Source organism: Larus michahellis, chromosome 2 (genome assembly GCF_964199755.1).
Source record: "Larus michahellis chromosome 2, bLarMic1.1, whole genome shotgun sequence".
Lineage (NCBI taxonomy): Eukaryota > Metazoa > Chordata > Aves > Charadriiformes > Laridae > Larus > Larus michahellis.
Genome location: NC_133897.1, coordinates 81,167,615 through 81,185,779, shown reverse-complemented (window position 1 = coordinate 81,185,779; position 18,165 = coordinate 81,167,615). Strand labels below are relative to the sequence as shown.

The following is an 18,165-nucleotide window of genomic DNA, read 5'->3' as shown; positions in this document are numbered from 1 at the left end:
CTGCAGGTGAAATTCAACATCCTTAAAAGACACTGGAGGAAAATGCATGAGGCGAAAGACAACCTTAACTATACATGCAAAAAAGATGGGCTCTATACTGCCTGTCATCATTCAGAACACAGATCTCCAAATCATTGGAAGAGTTCCCTGAAATTATAAGAAATTAAGAAAAGAACTGTGAACAAAAATCCAGCAAGCATTTTTATGCTACTACAGGAAATCCACAGTGAAAAGTATTTCTTGCTTTGCCTGAAGTTCTGATTCCTTCTCCATTCCCTCACTACATTCCTTGCAATCTCTATAAGGATATAAAAAGTATGGAGAATATTAGCATGGACGCAAGAGCTTCCAAGCTAGGAAACAGAATGTAGACTTGATCCTTCAAGTCATAGAAAGGGACAACTAAGTAGAATACGGCAAGTTGCAAGAAACATAAATGTCACGAAGAAAAGCAAACAGAAAATGGCTATTTTCTTCATTATTAGATATAAGACCCGAAGAGCATCTAATTAAACGATGAAGTAGCAGCTCTGACACAAAAGTCAGTCCTTCTTCATATAATGCACAATAGTACTGGGTAAGTGATTACCTGTAATCTTCTGCCTCTCCGTAGCATAAAAAGACTCAAGCAGTGATTTGAGAAATTTAGAAAAGGAAGCTCCGTTAAGGGTTGTTAAACAAAATGGTTTAAATACATCCCCTAACTCACAAGTCCATATGCTACAGACTTTTGGAAGCCTGGGTAAGTATTGCTTCCTCCCTGCCTACCTGTTACACTATTCTCTCTCTAAAATCTCGCAACTGGCCTCTCAGAGATATAACATGGAGCTTGGAGAACCTTTGGTCTGACCTAGAAGAGCTGTTCTCAGGTTGAGAAATTTCATACCGCACGCGCAGATACATTTACTTCAGCAGATCCAGAAAAAGAAGTTACACCTTATATTCTCTAATTTACAAGAGCTAGTGTCCAATGCCACAAGCAGTAAACTTTATATCGGACTCAATTAAGCACATAAACAAGCCCTATTTAAGCCACAGATGATAATAGTAATGAGTTTCTGAACGATAAGACGGAAGGAAAAGCATCTTACTGAGGATCTCCAGCATAACTGAGTTGAGCAGGTCGTATCCCAAAGTGGACAATAATGGGGAAAGTAATTACATCAGGATTGAACTGTTCACGGTCCAGTTGATCGATACGAACCGAGCTGGGTTTCTAGGAGAAAAACAAAATATAACTAATTGACAACAGCTCTACAGAAAATTTATTGCCTCCAGCCAAAACTATCCAGGAACCACAAAGCAGCAATATTCAAAGCTTATTAAAATACACATAAAACTAATCATTAATATTATAATCAATATTTGGCTCTCCCAGCAAAAAAAGGAAGCATTTTTATTTTCATTTTACAACTCAGGAAATTTATCACTTGATTATTTCTGAGAACTTAAAAGAAACTTTCTTTGGTCGCACATCACACAGGAAATAAAATCAGGATTAGCATTCCGGCATCCAAGCTCCCACATGCCTGAGTAGTTTGCTAAGATTAGGTTACCTCTCTAATTTTAGTTCTGTTCCTGATTTCCCAATGCAAGTGAAGCCATTATTAGATCCATTCAACCACACTGAATAAATAGCATTAGAAAACCTGTCATGCTACTCTTAGAAAAGGCTGCTAGGCTGATGTGTACAATGAGGAAGAGTCTTCTATAATGAGGAGACTTTCGTCCTTTTTACACTTCAAAACAGAAGTTCTTTTTATAGTTAAAAAGGACAGCGTAGAAGTAGACGACTTTTGCTTCACCTCCAAAAACGCGGAAAATGAGTAATTGCACATCACTGTAGACGACATGCTGCTTACATAGCTCTCGATCACTTAGCTAACATATTTAAAAACTCAGTTGAAGGTGCACAGTTTGTCTCCGAGTAAACATTTTCTCCATCAGCTGGCAAGCTGCTTTGTCATGCGCTTGCTTACTCCCCACTTTGCAATCAGCTGGATGAGGCCAATATTTTCTGCTTGTCTAAGGTTTCAGAAAAAGGGCATTATTTCCAGTTACCTGCATCTCAAAACTTCTAATTTAGCATTGTGAATTTCTAAAAGGTGAGTTTCAGAGTTACAGCTCCCACCATTCTCTTCACAAAACAACAAAAACTGTGTCAAGAACAAAGATTTCGCCCTTCAAACCACCTTGGTAGAACTGCTCACAGGAATAATTTTCTGCATGGATAAGCAAAGCCAATTCTAGAAATAAAAGTAAGCCTCATCAGGTGGCCACACTTCCAATCTATTCTACAAAAACAGAAACTTACTTAAAACTTTGACGTTCAGACATCGAAATATTTTCCAAGGGAAAAATGCTTATCAGCTTCCCTTTGGACATGATGACGGAACATAAAGTTACATCACCCCAACCAGAAACAGAGAAAAATAAAAAAATTTAAGTTAGTTGGCACATGCTGCCAAGTTAAAAAACAAAAAAAAAAAAAAACAACAAAAAAAAAAAACGTTTTCCCCACAGCACTTCCAACAAAAAGGGATTAGGACAACAAAATCTAATGAAAAACATGGGGAGAATTTGTAGCAGACAGAATGTTCTCTAAACCAGAGCTTAAAGTCCTGAAATTTAAGTTTATCTGTGTTTGTGGGGTTTGCACAAAGCCAATTTGAAAAGGTTTTATCTTCACAAAAGTTGTTCATTGGCTCTTCCCCCTCTCAACATTCAAAATGAGGAACTTTTCCCATCCCTGCCCCGCCCCGCCGCCCCCCCGCAAAAAAGCAGCCTTGCTACACAACAGCTCCTCTGAGAACCAAGGTCGCAAAACATGATTAACAGAATACAACACAATAATTATACTGAATACACCAATTATAATCAGTAAATTAAAAGAAAAATACAGATAATATTTTCCTATTCAAATGTTTCAGGTTTTAGACACTTAAATAGAAATAATCTGGTCTTCAAAAGTGTGAAAGGGAGAAGAGCTTTCAATACACCTATAGCGGCATCTGCGTGAAACGTGCTGCCCCGTGATCACTCAAAACCACACTCTTTCCCCTTATTTGTATGCCACTGCCTTGGAGTTTTGTCACTCAGTTACACAGCTGTTCACAGACACCTGATAACAACCCGGACAAAAGAACTCCTTGGTTAAGACTTAATCACAGTTGTTCCTCCGCTGATGATTATGACAGCGAAATAGTGAGGGGATGCTTTTTTCCTTCAGCAGGGTGAACACTACCTTCCTCTCTGGTGCTGTTTCTGAAGGTTACATGAACAAACAGCACCACACAGAAACGTACAGTATAAATTGCGCACCGGCAGACAAGACGTAAGCAAATTAAATGTTATTCTTCCAGATTTTTATCCCTGTGTTCTTTTAAAAGTGCTGTGAGAGACCATCTAATAATCACAAGCTTGCTTTTAAAAGTCTCATCAAAACCAAAGAAATTCTAATAGAAGAAGCCCCATTATCTTTGTTTCTTACTCCATTCCTCATCAGTCAAGGCTTTGCTGATATTAGAAGACAGGATGAGACTGCATGCAGATGTAGCACAAAAATATGTTAAAATACATATGTATTTGTAGTAGTGAGAAAAGCAGCAATATTTTAGAAAAAGTATTAAAGGATTAAAATTTGTGAAACTTTAAGTCCATCCCAACACAAAGTTTCATTGAACTAATGAAACACCATGAATAAATTAAATGGTTTTAAATAAAGCTGAACTACTGTTAGTTTTTTAAGTAAACAGGATTTATATGCCTATCAAATTTTTTTCTCTTCTCCATCATGCATATATACACCTCACTTTAAAACAAAAAAAATACATATATAAAACCTACATCTGCTCACAAGAATTATTATTTCTGAAGTGATGTTGTGGAGGAAGGCAGCAAAATAAAATTTAGTGGTGTTTTACTTTGTTGTGTCAAGTGGATAGAATTGAATTGAAGAGCTGTCATTTTCTAAAGCAGTTTCACATTGTCTCAACAACAGAACTGTTTTATCTTTTAACGTCGTAAAATGCATAGAAAATACTTTCATATTCTATTTTTCACTCGCTTTCATACTCAATAGGATATGCTGCAATGGACAGAAAAAATCCACAAACTAAGAAAAAAGTCATTGCAACCTTCTTGGGAGAAAAAACATGTTCTAATGATGGCATTATAACATGACAATGTTTCAAAGTGCTGTAGATTTCTTTTGTGCTTACATATTTTGATGTCCACATACATCACTAAAAAACATTGTCTTGTAGAATGCAAAGTCTGTCAGTAAAAATCACACAAAATCTCAAAATGAACGCTACCACTCACAAACCGCACTGCCTTGTACATACAGACAGTTACCATTCAGAGGCACAAGGAAGGAGCATATACGCGTTGCTTCACGCTAAACAAAAAAGCAAGTTTTCAGCTAGCTGAAATCAGCATATCTTCAGCAAAACCACTGAAGTTATGTCAGTGTATACCATTCAGATGCTGACGACTTGTGCAGTAGCACGTACCTTGCATCACAGAAACCACAGGCAATGTTAAGTTAAACAGCTAAGACTAACAATTTCTATTATGAGATTCTGGTTTAACACTCAATTTTAACCAGCTCAGGTAGAATTTTACATAGTGACAGTTCACATGTATTCTGTATTTCTTGTTCCTACAGATGATTTTATTTTCCTTTAGGTCTAGAAAGTTTTAACGAGAACGAAAACACTCAGAATGAAAACAAGGGAAAAATAAATTATCTTGCCCAGTTACGATTAGCTTATGAAGTAGTTTACTAAATGTGATGCTGCCATACTTAAAAATATGAAATTGAAAAATATATTTAGGAAGTCACCTTGGCTGCAGTTTGGGGACAGGTTTTTCAGTTAGCAAACTGAATTTCCCCTTTAGGCATGATACCAAGTCACACTTTTTCTGGAGAAGCTAAGAAGCTGAGCTATGAGCAAAGGAGGAAAATTAAGTCAGAGAAAGAAAGGTATTACAACTGAGAAAGCTGCGTGGCAGTCTAAAAGATCAGGTCCAAAATATGGAGCTGCAGCTTTTTGTGGACATCATCTATTCTTATGACCCACATTTCTTAAGTGTGAAATTCAGAAAAATGGGCTAAATTCACATAAACACTGGAGTTGAAAGGAGCTGTGTTCAGAGAACATATGCTCTAAAATAATAATTGTTCCAAAAATAATAAGGCCATAGGGGTTTCAAGACTGGCACTGAAAGTTAATGGATGCATTCATTAACATACACAAAATTCCTCAGTGTGAGTGAGTGCAACATAGAAGCAACATGGATAAAAACAAATACGCAGAAAACACCTTCTCCATATTTAGGGCAGAATCTGGATAGAGCACTTCAAATAGACCTAGGGGGTCAAAAGAGGAAGATGAATGAAAACAGCGAATAGTTACTAATTCCCTGTTCCTGTGTCAGGGAAAAGAGAATTATATTGTGCACATAAAGACTGTCTGAAAAAATAAGAAAGCAGAGGAGAAAACTACTGTTTCACACACATAAAATATTGCCATTCCTTTTAACGCACACATTGAAACAGTGCTCATCTGGAAACCTGCCCTTCAAGTAGAACAGCAGGGGGTGCAATTCTTCCCAGGGTTGGAACAGGTCAATGAACTGTTCCTACAGTCATCTCCACTGTCACTAGTCATCTTTTCCCTTTCCAATTCAGCCTGTAGCAGTCTCTCTGAAACAAGACATGTACATGTCATTGGGTTGTTCATAAATCAGAATTATTTGCTCTACCATGCCAGGGCTGGTAACAATCATCCCTTTGCATTCTTCTGCATATTTCTGCCATTCCAGTTCTTCCCACTGAAGCATGTTGGCGATCTCCTCTTCAGGCACCAGCGCTTTATTGCATCGTAACAAGTAGAGAAGAATCTGATGCATTGAGAGTACTTCTTTTCCTCCATCTTAAAAACATGAATAAATAAATAAAACACATTTCAGATATTCACTCCTAAGCATGAGCAAAAGAGAAAATATGGAGAACACATATAATATTTGGAAGAGCAAAATAAAATGCAAAATGCGTAAGCGACTTGACAAATATGAAGGCAAATGTTTTATTGATGAATACGGCACATGCATAAACACTCTGCTAAACTGGAAGCAATAATGGTAATGGTAGCAAGAGGAACAGTTTCATCATACTGTAAAGCTGAAGTTTCTAACTTGCTTGAAAAAGCTTTAAAATAAGTAGGCAGAACAATCAGTTACATTGTCCAGTTATGTCTTCCTTTTCACACTTTTATCACTCTTTTAACAATGGCAGTTGAAAAGCCTGTAGGCATTTATGCAGCTTTTTTAAAGAACACTCAAAATTTTACGGGATACTTCTGGATGAATGTAGCAAGTTATCCTTGCATTTTAAGCTCATCTGTAGTGCTTACGTGCCGTACCTCCAATAATGAAGGCTAAATAGCCTCATACTGTTCTCTGCCACTAAATGAATTAAGGGCACATGAAAACTGCTAAATACTTCTGAGACCCCAGAAAACATGCACAGCAAAGGCTGCTTGTAACAAAGGAGGATGGTATAATAAACATCTGACTGGCTCCAGGTAGCCAGTTACAGATGTGAAGATGCAAACAGGAAAGACGAGTGAGTGATGGTCCTGACAGACCACCACTCAGAAGACACCAACTATTCAATTTCACTGTGTCTGCTCACATGAGTAAAAAGATAGACACGTTACTACAGCGCTTCAATTTTGACACACATCTCTCTGACCCCCTCCTTCAGCAACAGGGTGTTAATTTGTAGGTATGGAGGCACCTTCAAGTTTCCTCCCCACAGAGCACAAATGTTTATTTCCCCTCCGCAGCAAGCAGGAGCAATCTGGTCCTGCCACTGAGTGCACTCTCTCTATCACTACACACACAAAAAAAAAAGGAGCGGAGAAAAACCAGAAGTCAAGTCTTAGAGCAATACGGAGGATGATGCCACTGCACAAGGAATGTCATCCCAGGCACACAGGAAAAGTCTTGCAGAACTGCTGTGGAACAGCAGTGTTGCATAAGATTATGTCCTCTGCAAGACATGCACATGCGAGGCAATACGTGCTTCTCTTACTTAGCCTCTTAGAACAATTAACCTCATTCAAACTCCAAGAGGGAATCTTAAATGGGGAAAATACACCCCAAACCTCACTGGAAACAGAGAATACTTCTAAACAGCTATAGGGGCAGATTATTCAATGTGCAAAGTTTTCCTTCAAATTAAAGGGGGACTCAGTTTGTCAACAAGTAGATTATACTGTTACGCAAGAGGTAGCCCACGTCCAACAATCCCTGATAAAAAGAAGCGTAGCCTTACTCGCTGAAGACCATGTACTAGGAGGGTACGGGTTGCTACAGGTAGCTGTGCTAAACAGTAGTTAGAGACCTGACCTTCCCTGGGTCAGAACACGCAGTACTTGGGACCTCAAATGTTTTTCTAGTCTTTTACTCTCTTAATATATTTATCATCATATAAAACTATGACAATTAATACAATGCAGCAACTCTCCCGGCATGCTATGCATCTCCGGCACTCAGTAAATCCGGTATGATGAGCTCAAAGCTTAGAGCTACCCCAAGGCCTGTCTCTAAGTAATCCATGTAGAAAACCTGACATCCCAAACCTCATCTTTTTAAACTATGTTAGAAAAATAAGAAAGAAAGAAAAGTAGAGGAGATAGGAAATCAGCAATTAATTTCTATCTTTAAAGAGACAGCTGATGGATGTGTGGAGCCCTGTTGACCAATATATCTTCTTTGATTAGACAGAGATAAATAATGTTCTGCAAACATACCTGAAGGAAATAGATTCCCACTCTCTGGAAATTAAAAATCTCCAAGGATATCTCAAAAAATAATCAATACAAAATGCAAACTTGATTAAAAAATACCTGTCATAAAGATGCTAAAAGGCAACTATATATGCAGAAATATCAGGAAAAAGACATTTTCATAAAGAGTTAGAAAGCAGGGAACCTTAAGGAGGAAGCACACAGGAAAACATGTTTATAGAGACTTATCTCTCCCTATCAGTAAACAATCCAACAGCACAGAAAGAGATGACTTCTAAACTAAAAGGAAAAAAAATCAGAATACAAAAACCCCAAACTAACAGGAAAACACCCTCAAGCTGCACAAACCAGGCAGGTCAAACTTGTTGTCATTTTGTGACGAGGTCAAGTTAATCAGCCACATGTGGCTTGATGGCTTATTTTGTAAATTGCTTCAGCAGAACCAAATCAATGTTTGCTAGCAAGCCTCAGAGCTCTGCTTCTGATTGAACAGTGTTGTGTATCCAGGAAGGAACAACAATTAGAAATATAGTCATCTAGCCATCAGCACTCTCCACAGTAATGAGCCAAACCTCATTTAGTTACAGCTATAATTAATATCCCAACTAAGTTTCAAAGCCCAGAGCAGAGAGCACCTCCAGGCCACTGCCCTCTTGATGAAGATTGTTCCATGTCTCATCTGCACCCTCAGACCAGCAGCTGAAATGCATCCTCCTGTCCACACAACCCTTCTGGAGCAATCACTGGCAGGATCTCAGCAGGACACATTTTCAACGGAGCCATGACATTTATATCAACTGAAAGTCTGTCCTAGTACCTTAGGACGTGTTAAATGCCTGTGTAAGCTGTTCACTCAAAACGAGCATAACGCTCCAGACTGAAGCTTGTCCTTGGCTGGCAGGCTAGGGCTGAACTGCATTGCAATGGTGTTTCTTTGTCTTTCAGCCTTTGCTGCAAGGTCTAAGCTTGCATTAGGGTAAAGAAAGAAACAATCAGAACAACATGTGCTCAGGGGTGCCAATCATGCCGACCCTCAAAATTGCACATCAATAATTTTAATATAATCACACAGTATCCTGAAGAGCAGAGAGGACATTAAATGCAGTTTCACATGTGAGATCAGGTAATAGCACACCTCAAATGCCACAGCTCCATCACAGGGCAGGACAGGGATGACCCAGCGCTATCTAAAATCACCACGACAGAGACAAAAGCTGGAAGCGGGAGTTGGCCTGCCCATCTGAATCTCAGTTCTGAGTAAACCATCCCTGCTGCCAGCAAGCACTGCCAGTTTCAGATGGAAGTACCAGATCTCTACCCTGACTGAACCATTTGATTTCCAATAAGTTTTTCTGTAGATTTTTATTTTTGGGGGGTGCGTGGTTTTTTGAGGGTTTGTTGGTTGGGTTTTTTTTTGTTTTTTTTTTTTTTTTTTTAGATCTAATTCCATAAAGGTACATAATACATACATTACCTGGAAGAAATCTCACAAATCGAGGCATGAAGTGAAATCTGGGACAGCAAATAGAATCATTTTCAAGTGAAGGACCTTAAATATGAAAAAAATACGGAAAATTTATGAACAGCAACATATTTGCAAAAGAAGAAAAAAAAGAATGTAACCCTGCGGCAGATGAAATCAAAGAACGGTGATTACATTTGCGGGGGCCTAAGTTTCACTGGAAAAAATAACAAAATGCACAGCAGAGAGGAACAGAGTAACAACTTCTAGTGAAAGCTTTCACATGGACAATTTCAAAGAAAGCTACAATAACTTAAAAATAAAAAGAATCTAACAAAAACATAGTAGTTTTATTTAAAACAGTGACACAGGAAAAAAAAATTAAATTAATTCACTGAAGCCTTACAGACACTAGTTTATTAGTCCCTCCCAATTAGTGGGGTGTCTTTTGGTTACAATAACAAACATAGCAAGGAAATTTCCATGATACTGTTTTGTGGTTTTTTCATTTCCTTCCTATCATCCAAAGCTTTGTGTGAAAATAAAAACAAAACCAGTAAGTACCTGGTGTTAAAAATGAACGAACAATCAGAACCAGTGGTACAAAAGACAACATTGATATCAGAATACAATTAGTATCAAACCAAAGAAGGCTAAACAAAATATATGAAACCTCTATGCCCCTCTGTTTAACTGCAGTAAGTGCAGAGTGCATCTTCATGGACAAAGTCAAGACACCAAAGCACACCCACAATTCTGAAATCAAATTCCTTTGACATTCTCAGTTTTCTTTTAGACCAACGGAAGGATCATCCCTGAAATTCTCCTTTGTCACAGTCTTCACAGAAACATATACTTTCATCTTTTCAAGTCAAAAGCATTCAGCTATAATGATACGTTATCCCTCTATGGCTGTCTGTATGACACTGCTTTGTAAGTTGACTGTAGAGAAATACTGTATGAGTAACTTGTTTGTTAGCTTGTAAAAAACAGAGAGAATAGTTTACCTGACACCTTGGCTTTCAAAATACTGTGCACACGATACTGTGCAATATTAAACATACAATGTTTACTGTCTGACTAAAAAGAACTTTGGGATTAAGGAAGAAATTTAGTTTATCTGCAAGAATACAGTGCCAAGTTTGTGCATTTTAATTGCTATAGACGACACTAATGGACTCTAATATATATCATCTTCTTGAAGAAGAAAGTGGAAGCTTGTCCCTCTCACATAAACAATCATTTGACTTTGTTCTAAGGCCCCTCTCCACTTCCTTCTTTTTAAACTGAAGAACATAACAAAATAGAGTCCTGTTTACGAAAGCTACAACTAATTGGGGTTTTGTATGGGTTTTTTTCCCCTAAATAAAAATTACCTTTAAGATTCCAATCATAGAGCTCCAAAATATCTTTGAATAGATATGAAGAGAACAGCTCAAGACCTCTCACACAAAAATTCTGGGGAAAGAAAAAAATAATCTCAAATTATAATAATATATTAGTATAATTCAAATAATGCCAGTCACAGATATTTAAATAAAACAATGAAAAAACACAGTGTCTTCATAGCTGCCAACTGCTAGACACTGGGCTTTGGAAACAGTATTTACGTATCTGTAATCATCTACTGTAACATAACACTATGATCTCCTTCACAAGGCATTGTCACAAAAGCATTGTCATGAAACCATTGTAACGAAGACTCTTTAGTCAATGTCCAAACCAATGCTATAGAAAGAAATTATGAATCTGCGAAAATTAATTCACCACGCACTAAAACCCTTTCACCTGAGCAAGCTAAGCAGATGACATATTTCTGAGAAGGATCATTTTCATAATTCACTTTTTCCTACATGTTCATATTGAAAGTTTATAAATCACCATCTGTGATATCATGATCACTTCCATAGCAACATATCAGTACAATGCAAATTGAGGATTTTGACCTCAAGAGCCAATAGGAAAGGAGAGGAGAAAAAAAAAAAGAAAAAAAATAAAGAATGAGATTCTTCTCATCAAGTGGGGAAGTAGCTCCTCCAAAGAGCTTTTGTTTAGAAATGAAGGAACTTAAAAAGCCTTCCTTAACAAACAACATCAGGCCAGGCTGATATAAATTGCATGTATATGATACCAGCCATAAATTCCAAACCCAGCAAGACAATCTCTTTCACAAGAATGCATTAGGAAAGATGATCTCCAAATAGTGCTGTAGCCAATTGCTGTAGTCAATTGACCAGGAGTCCAAAAAAAGGTCAAATTCTCTACTGTGCTTGGTGGCCATTTGTTGTTTTAGAACAAGATTTGGAGACAACACAGCAGATTCAGTAACAAGAAATGAATTGCTTTGATCACGTTAATCTTGCTGAGGAATTTCAGAGCTCTTGCTCATATTCAGATGCTGTTGAGCAACGAAAAGAGAGATAACTAGAAAGAAAAATGTAAATATATGTGACTAAATTAAGCACTGATCCTATCTTTGTAGTTAATATGCAGGGGTGTTTCTGTACCTACAAATGCTGTTCCACTGCAGCAATTTACTTCACAAACTGGCTCCACCAGGGATTAATTTGTAATAAAAAAAAAAGATTATGAACTGAATGTGCTTTGTTTGTTCCACCGGAAATTTGTTTTGGCAACAGCTTATATTAAGTACTGATAAGCAATCTTCAGAGCTTCAAACTCATGATTAAGTTTCAGCTCTGCCATTGACTTATGGGGTTCTGGCAAACCAGCACCTCCATATGCCGCATTTTTGTCATCCGTAAAAGGAGGATAATGCCTAACTCAGCTTACAGATAAGAGTACCTGACATATATTGTATATAACTTAAAATGAAAAGAAGCTATGGATATAAGCACTTCTTACTATTTGATTTTAATATATGATAGCCTAGGTAGATGGATTTATGCTAGTACCTCTAAGTGCAAGTTCCTTTTCAGACATTTGTTCAGAGCACGGACTGTCTCCAAGAGATTTCACAAGACGGGATTCTGAAGAGTTTAATCCATTAAGCATATCAACAACACATAACCCACTCTGACTTTTTGACTAATTATCCTTCTTACCTCAGGCATCATCTCCTCAATAAAATGAATTGTATAGTCAATGTTAAATCTGATTACTTTACATAGAGGAATCTGGAAGGAAAATAGAAATTCAGCATGAAAAACTATACAGCATCAAATGTATAGTTAATACAATTTTGTATGCAAAGGTATTACTGTCTGCTGAAAAGGGCACTTAGTAAAACAGCTGCACTGGGGGATCATGCAAAGAAAGGAACAGAAGCACGTGCAAGAAAAGTAACAGTTCAACCTCCACCTCCATAATAACACAGGGCTGACAGGAGGGATGGTAAAGGAAGATTAAATAATGCCATCTACTGGAGATGAAATTTTGCTTAGAAGAAAATGCTCAGCTCAGTAAACCCGTGTCTTCTCTCACCTGCATATTTGGAAGTGAATTTATTGTTGGTGACACAACATGTCAGATTGATACAGTGACCTGAAGGCCAGGTGTTTTTAGCACACTGCCAATTCTGTTAGCTATACAGTCTTAAAATACGGCTTTAAGTCACAGCAACACAAGAACTTCGGGATAAATTTATAGGTTTGTACTAATTTCATCCAATCGATATTCTCAGAAGTTCACTGAACTAACTAGTAAGACAAACATCTAATTCCTTTTTTTCACCTTTGAAAAAAGGTTCCTTTATTTGCAAAGTCTGTGGACTGCTAAAGGTGTTTGCTTTTTAAATGGAATCTTTTAAAGCAAAAATGCTAAATTTCTAAAAGACTACAGAAATACCTAACCCTATCCTACATATTTACAGCTCTTAATAAGTTTTACTATTCACCGGCCTTGCAAACATTAAAGTATTGTAGAACAATTCAATGGTCTGTAAAAGTGAGGCAACCCAAGGTTATTTTGCACTGATAAACATACAAATAAATATCTGAACGGTGCTGGGTTTGCACTGAAACTAATGGACTTAACAGAGGTGCAATATTCTGCTTGCATCTTCTTGCAGCCCACTGTCAAACTTTGACTATATTGTCTACAAAAATCTGTTGATATCTGCATGATAAACCAAGGAGTTACCCCAAACGACCAAACAAAAAATTTAATTTAAAAGGATTTGATACAATATTAAATGTGAATACAAAAATAAAAAAACCTTGAAAGTCAAATGTCCCATTTAGAATTCGAGGACAGGAAAACCTGTCAATTTTAAATCAGCAGGGCTTTTTTTAAAAAAAAAATAAAAATACAGGGAGTGTTTGCTTACTTTCTAACATCTAAGTTCAACCAGGAGAGGATATTCTGATTCAGAAACTCAGTAGCCTGGGGTATTTTTCTTTGCACTGAATGGAAAATGGATGCTTTAGAGAAGTGACCATGACCAAAATCTCCCCGAATTAGAGTTCCACATAAACAAGCAAATACATAGCAAAGGAACATGCAGTTGGTACTATAAAATTGTTTTGGTAGTTATTTAAGAAAATTATAATTTCACTTATGACTGTACTAACCATTTTCCCTAATATCTGACTGGCTCAATTAGTACTGGGCAATAGTAATAATAGTTGTAAGACTTCTAACAGCGGCTAAAGCTAAGACTTCAAATTACAGAAATTTGCTTCGTTCAAAGATGTTCGTGTTTAGATCTCTATTTTTGCTACCCTTTGCCACCTCTCTTTTATCAAGTATGTTCCAAAATGCCTCTCAAACAGCAGCTTAGATGTTGACAAAATCATCCCAAGACAGTAGGAGACTACTTCCAAAGGGCTTTATACCTGTTAGTAACAGGAACTGACAATACAGTGTTGCTTTATATTCAACTCTGTAAAAAAGTAACCATTTTGCTGCTGATCACTTCCCCTCTTTGGAATGAGAAAAACACACAAGCGCTTTACGGTAAGAGTAAGCTCAATGTCTCCACTAACTACTCATGTCAGACAAGAAGAGTTTTCCTTGTTTGCTGTATATTAAAGATTTCCATGACTGTCTGCCTTCCTGTCATGCAGTAAACACAAAAATTATAAAAATAAGGTAGTCTCTTTACCCTTGTAACGGGAGCAAAACAAAACTGTTCCTGTTTGCTCCTTTGCAAAGTGAAAATATAAAGCCTTGGAACAAACCTACCCTGAATCCCAAGGCTGAGTTAACGCTACCCGGCAGGAGCGCTTCACGCTTCAATCCCATGGGCTGAACTCTAGTCTCTTACTGACTTCTCATCAACATTACAGTCCCTTCCCCTGCTCACCAAAAGTAATGTGATACCATTGCAAGCGAACCGTCGCAAAAAAAAAAAAATAATTGCTGCCTTCTCAGTGCCTCTCAGCTCCAGTATTCTTATATCCCAGTCCTGTACTGATAACCATTCTTATACTGAGTTTTCGTATTGGCAGTGTAGCTAGCAATAGGCATAAAACCAAGGTAACAAACAAACCTGACAACATTTGAAAAAACAGTTCTTGAAATATCAGGAAAACAAAAAATCTTCAAATGTACAGAAATGGAGTATTTGTATAATTTTCATTCAGATATGGCTAACAGCCTCTATTGGAAAAGCAGGGCAATCAGGTACCAATTGTGTCCTTTTTTTGTTGTATTTGCTTTCAAAATAGAAAATTAATTGCCTTTAAATATCTACAAGTTTTAATAAAAATCATAACTTGCCTAGTTCCTGAAGAAGCTGAACAGATATCAGAAAGTAGAGGATACATCTAGTCAAGTTTTTAGAACTTGCGTACATCTGTTTACAGTGATCTCTGAAATCTGTTTAGAGTGGATCTCTGAAAGAAGTCCATTTGTCACTTAACAAAGGGAAAACCTTTTTTTGATGTTGTTGCTGGTTTTTAAACTTTTTCAACTTAACAAACCTCCTCATCCAATTTAAATCCAATTAACAGTCTTAACAATTTATTCCATGTTTTATTTCACTTCCAAACTGTGACACATGTAAAAAGCATTACTTTCATGCACATCACAGTCCCAGTCAGTTTGAAGACAACGCTTACCACAATTAGTCAGGACAAAACCTGAGCATAAATGTCTTTCCCACGTCCCCAGGGCTGGCAAGATATTTCTAACACACACGTACTGTTGTTTTACAGAAGTTCTACTTCAGGGGAGAAACAGCTTGCCTTCCAAACAAATCCCATGTATCTAACAATGAACATACTTACGTTTGTTAGTGGGGCATGTGCAAACATTGAGAACCCTTCAAAGATATATTCATGGTCGTCATACTCAATAACAGTAGGTCTGTCTGTCTAAAAAAAGCAAACAAAACCACCACGGAGTAAGCAAGAAGCATTACTACTTCCATCACTGAAAAAAAAAAAAAATAGAGTCCTGGTTAGAATTATTTATAAAGTACTTACTAAGAAGTTTGTGGGAGGCGACACAGTAATTCGATAGTGGTATAGTCTTCCAGCATTGTTGGTCATGGGGCGACATGGTTTAATGGGCTTAAAGAAAGAGATAAGTAGAATTATGTGTAGAGTCAAGGCAAATTTAGATTAAAAGAGAGAATAAAGCATTTCTAATAGCCATGAAATGTGCACTAGGAAAAATTAAATAAAAGCAGGTAGTCATAATTAAGCATTCTGGGAAGAGGGAAAGCGGGGCCTTATCTACATTTTCACTTTCTGAAATATTTTTAGAGCTATTCAAAAGGAAAAAAAGGTGAAAAACATTGCTGTAATTTTGTCATTTTCCATTTGACTCTCCGTCTTTCTTACACACAGCAGTTAGCTGTTTACGTACCAGGCTGATTTCCTCTTTTATATAAATTCATTTCAGGAAACTGATTTTAAAAGCTTATGAAAAGGAACATGGACCTCACATGAGAAGATCTCAAAGTCTGTTATCAAGATAGACAGATATCAGCTCATCTGCTTGGGGCAAATCTGGGGCCTGAATAGAAGGGATTAGTCTATCACCAAGAGGCAGCGCTGGTAACCCTGCTCTGTCTGCCAGGTTGTAATGCCCGCCTGCAAGGTCCAAAGGCAGACAGCCCTCTGTGCCCACTGATGCAACACCAATTGCCTGGGATTCATGTTTTCTTCCAGCTTGTTCTGAAGCAGTCCAGTTTAAAAACCTAAAAATCCTCAGCAGTCAGACAAAACCAGTTTCTCGCCTGCCCTACATCCAATTTGCTGCAGTTCAGAGGCTGCCACCAGCCTGTTCAGAATACATCTGTCTGCACAGGGAAAAAACACAAAAAATCACGGCAGCGAGTGGGGTACTACTGTAAACAGCATTTCTAAAGTTGGCCTGATGGGAATGGCAAGATAGCTACACACGTACGCAGCTCTGTGCGCTTTGCAAACCCCATCCAATAAGTAGGGAAATTACTCTGGCTGTTCAGCCCCAAATTAAGCTTCTTACTGCTGCGACAAGACCGTTACAAACCAGCCAGTTTAAAGCTAGGCAGTTTTATCTACAGGACACTGTAAAAACTAGTATATCCTAGGAGATTTTCTGAAACTGCAAATTCCCAGCTGGCCTTCCTCCAGGGAGCAGCTGCCTTCACGCAGCAGGTTTTATATACCGGTTTTCTCCTGCTAAAATTTTCTCTCTCCTTCTCTGCAAGAAAAACACTAGAGACAACGTAGGGAGGAACTGATCCTGAACTGGGACAATTTATAGTAAGACTAAAGTCATTTTTCTGAAATGGAATAATACACAGAAATATTCACAAATCCTTAACTGCAGAGAAATAAAAGAATGTTTTAGTAAATATACGTAAAAAGACAAATTGAAAAATGAAATTCTTCAAGAAAAATTAAAAAGGTAAATCGTAAAACCTATGTATTAATGTTCGCAAATTCTTTCACAAGAGCAACGGTTTTTATAATAAAAAAGTTTGAGGTGGTCCAAACAGTATTTTTCTTTCCAGAAACAATACTGGTCACGAAGCATGCTGTGTAAAAATGAGTATTTCTACGGAAAAATAACCAAGCACTATTTCATCAATGTTTTTCAAAAGAAAGGCACTACCACTATCAAATGTGTTTCAGGAAGCTGATGGAGTAATTTTTTCTAATCACTCATTCCTAAAGAACTTAAACTGTTTGACAGCGTGCAGACAGCACTGTGCGCAGTGCAGACATGCTCTAGTGCTAAGGCAAGAAGAACATATCCTGACAAGCTTCCTGCTCCTGTCAGCAGCAGAATTAATACTTTATTTACTTTTAAAACAATCCCTTTACAAAGACGGCCCTCATAACATACTCATCCACTTGAAGATGGTAGATCTTTGACCACAAGTTCTTTTTTATTAATGCAACGGTGTTTCAGAAACTTTAAAAAAAAACCCACCCTAGAACTGAACAAATACAAGCAAAAGTTTTACATAATTTTCAGGTGGATTTCATTACTAGTATTGCATTTTAAATATGAGGTTACACAACTATGTGCTTTAAAGTTGCACAGGAGTTTTTACTAAGCCTGTAAGTCATGGAAAAAAACCCTCAAATCAACCCAAGTACGAATTTACAGCAGGATGTTTGTATTCATAATGGCAATTCTTAGAATTAGTTACCTCTTCACCAGGATAAATGCCATGTCTTATTCCTGTTCGTCGTGCTTTAGCACTGCACTTGCACAAAGGTCCATCATTCATCTGTCAAAAACAAAATAGGATTCTGTTTTTATTGAAAAATGGTTTTGGAAAAGTATGTTAGTTTTAATGCCTGGAGTGCTGATGCTTCTAAAAGCCTGTCATGCTTAGATTAAGTGGATGTTCTTAAGCCAATAAAACTGAAAACAGTATAGACTAATGTAAGAGAACCGCACAATAGCATTAGAACTTCATCACCGTTTCAGAAGCATAAGATGGAAAAATGCTCTCAGCAGAATCTTACCGCTCTA

At 37.4% G+C, this 18,165-nt stretch overlaps 1 protein-coding gene across 6 annotated transcripts in view; it reads right to left on the bottom strand.

Annotated features, from left to right (window-relative positions):
• Nucleotides 1-18,165, bottom strand: part of DROSHA (drosha ribonuclease III) — a 72,898-nt gene that overhangs the window by 40,925 nt on the left and 13,808 nt on the right. For all 6 annotated transcript variants that reach the window (XM_074576135.1, XM_074576141.1, XM_074576137.1 and 3 more), the window contains 8 exons: nucleotides 17,837-17,917; nucleotides 15,672-15,758; nucleotides 15,474-15,560; nucleotides 12,348-12,419; nucleotides 10,659-10,740; nucleotides 9,295-9,369; nucleotides 5,770-5,939; nucleotides 1,092-1,216 (listed from right to left, as the gene is read on the bottom strand). In XM_074576135.1, coding sequence (XP_074432236.1) covers nucleotides 1,092-1,216; nucleotides 5,770-5,939; nucleotides 9,295-9,369; nucleotides 10,659-10,740; nucleotides 12,348-12,419; nucleotides 15,474-15,560; nucleotides 15,672-15,758; nucleotides 17,837-17,917 — 779 coding nt within the window. The remainder of the gene's footprint in view (nucleotides 1-1,091; nucleotides 1,217-5,769; nucleotides 5,940-9,294; nucleotides 9,370-10,658; nucleotides 10,741-12,347; nucleotides 12,420-15,473; nucleotides 15,561-15,671; nucleotides 15,759-17,836; nucleotides 17,918-18,165) is intronic.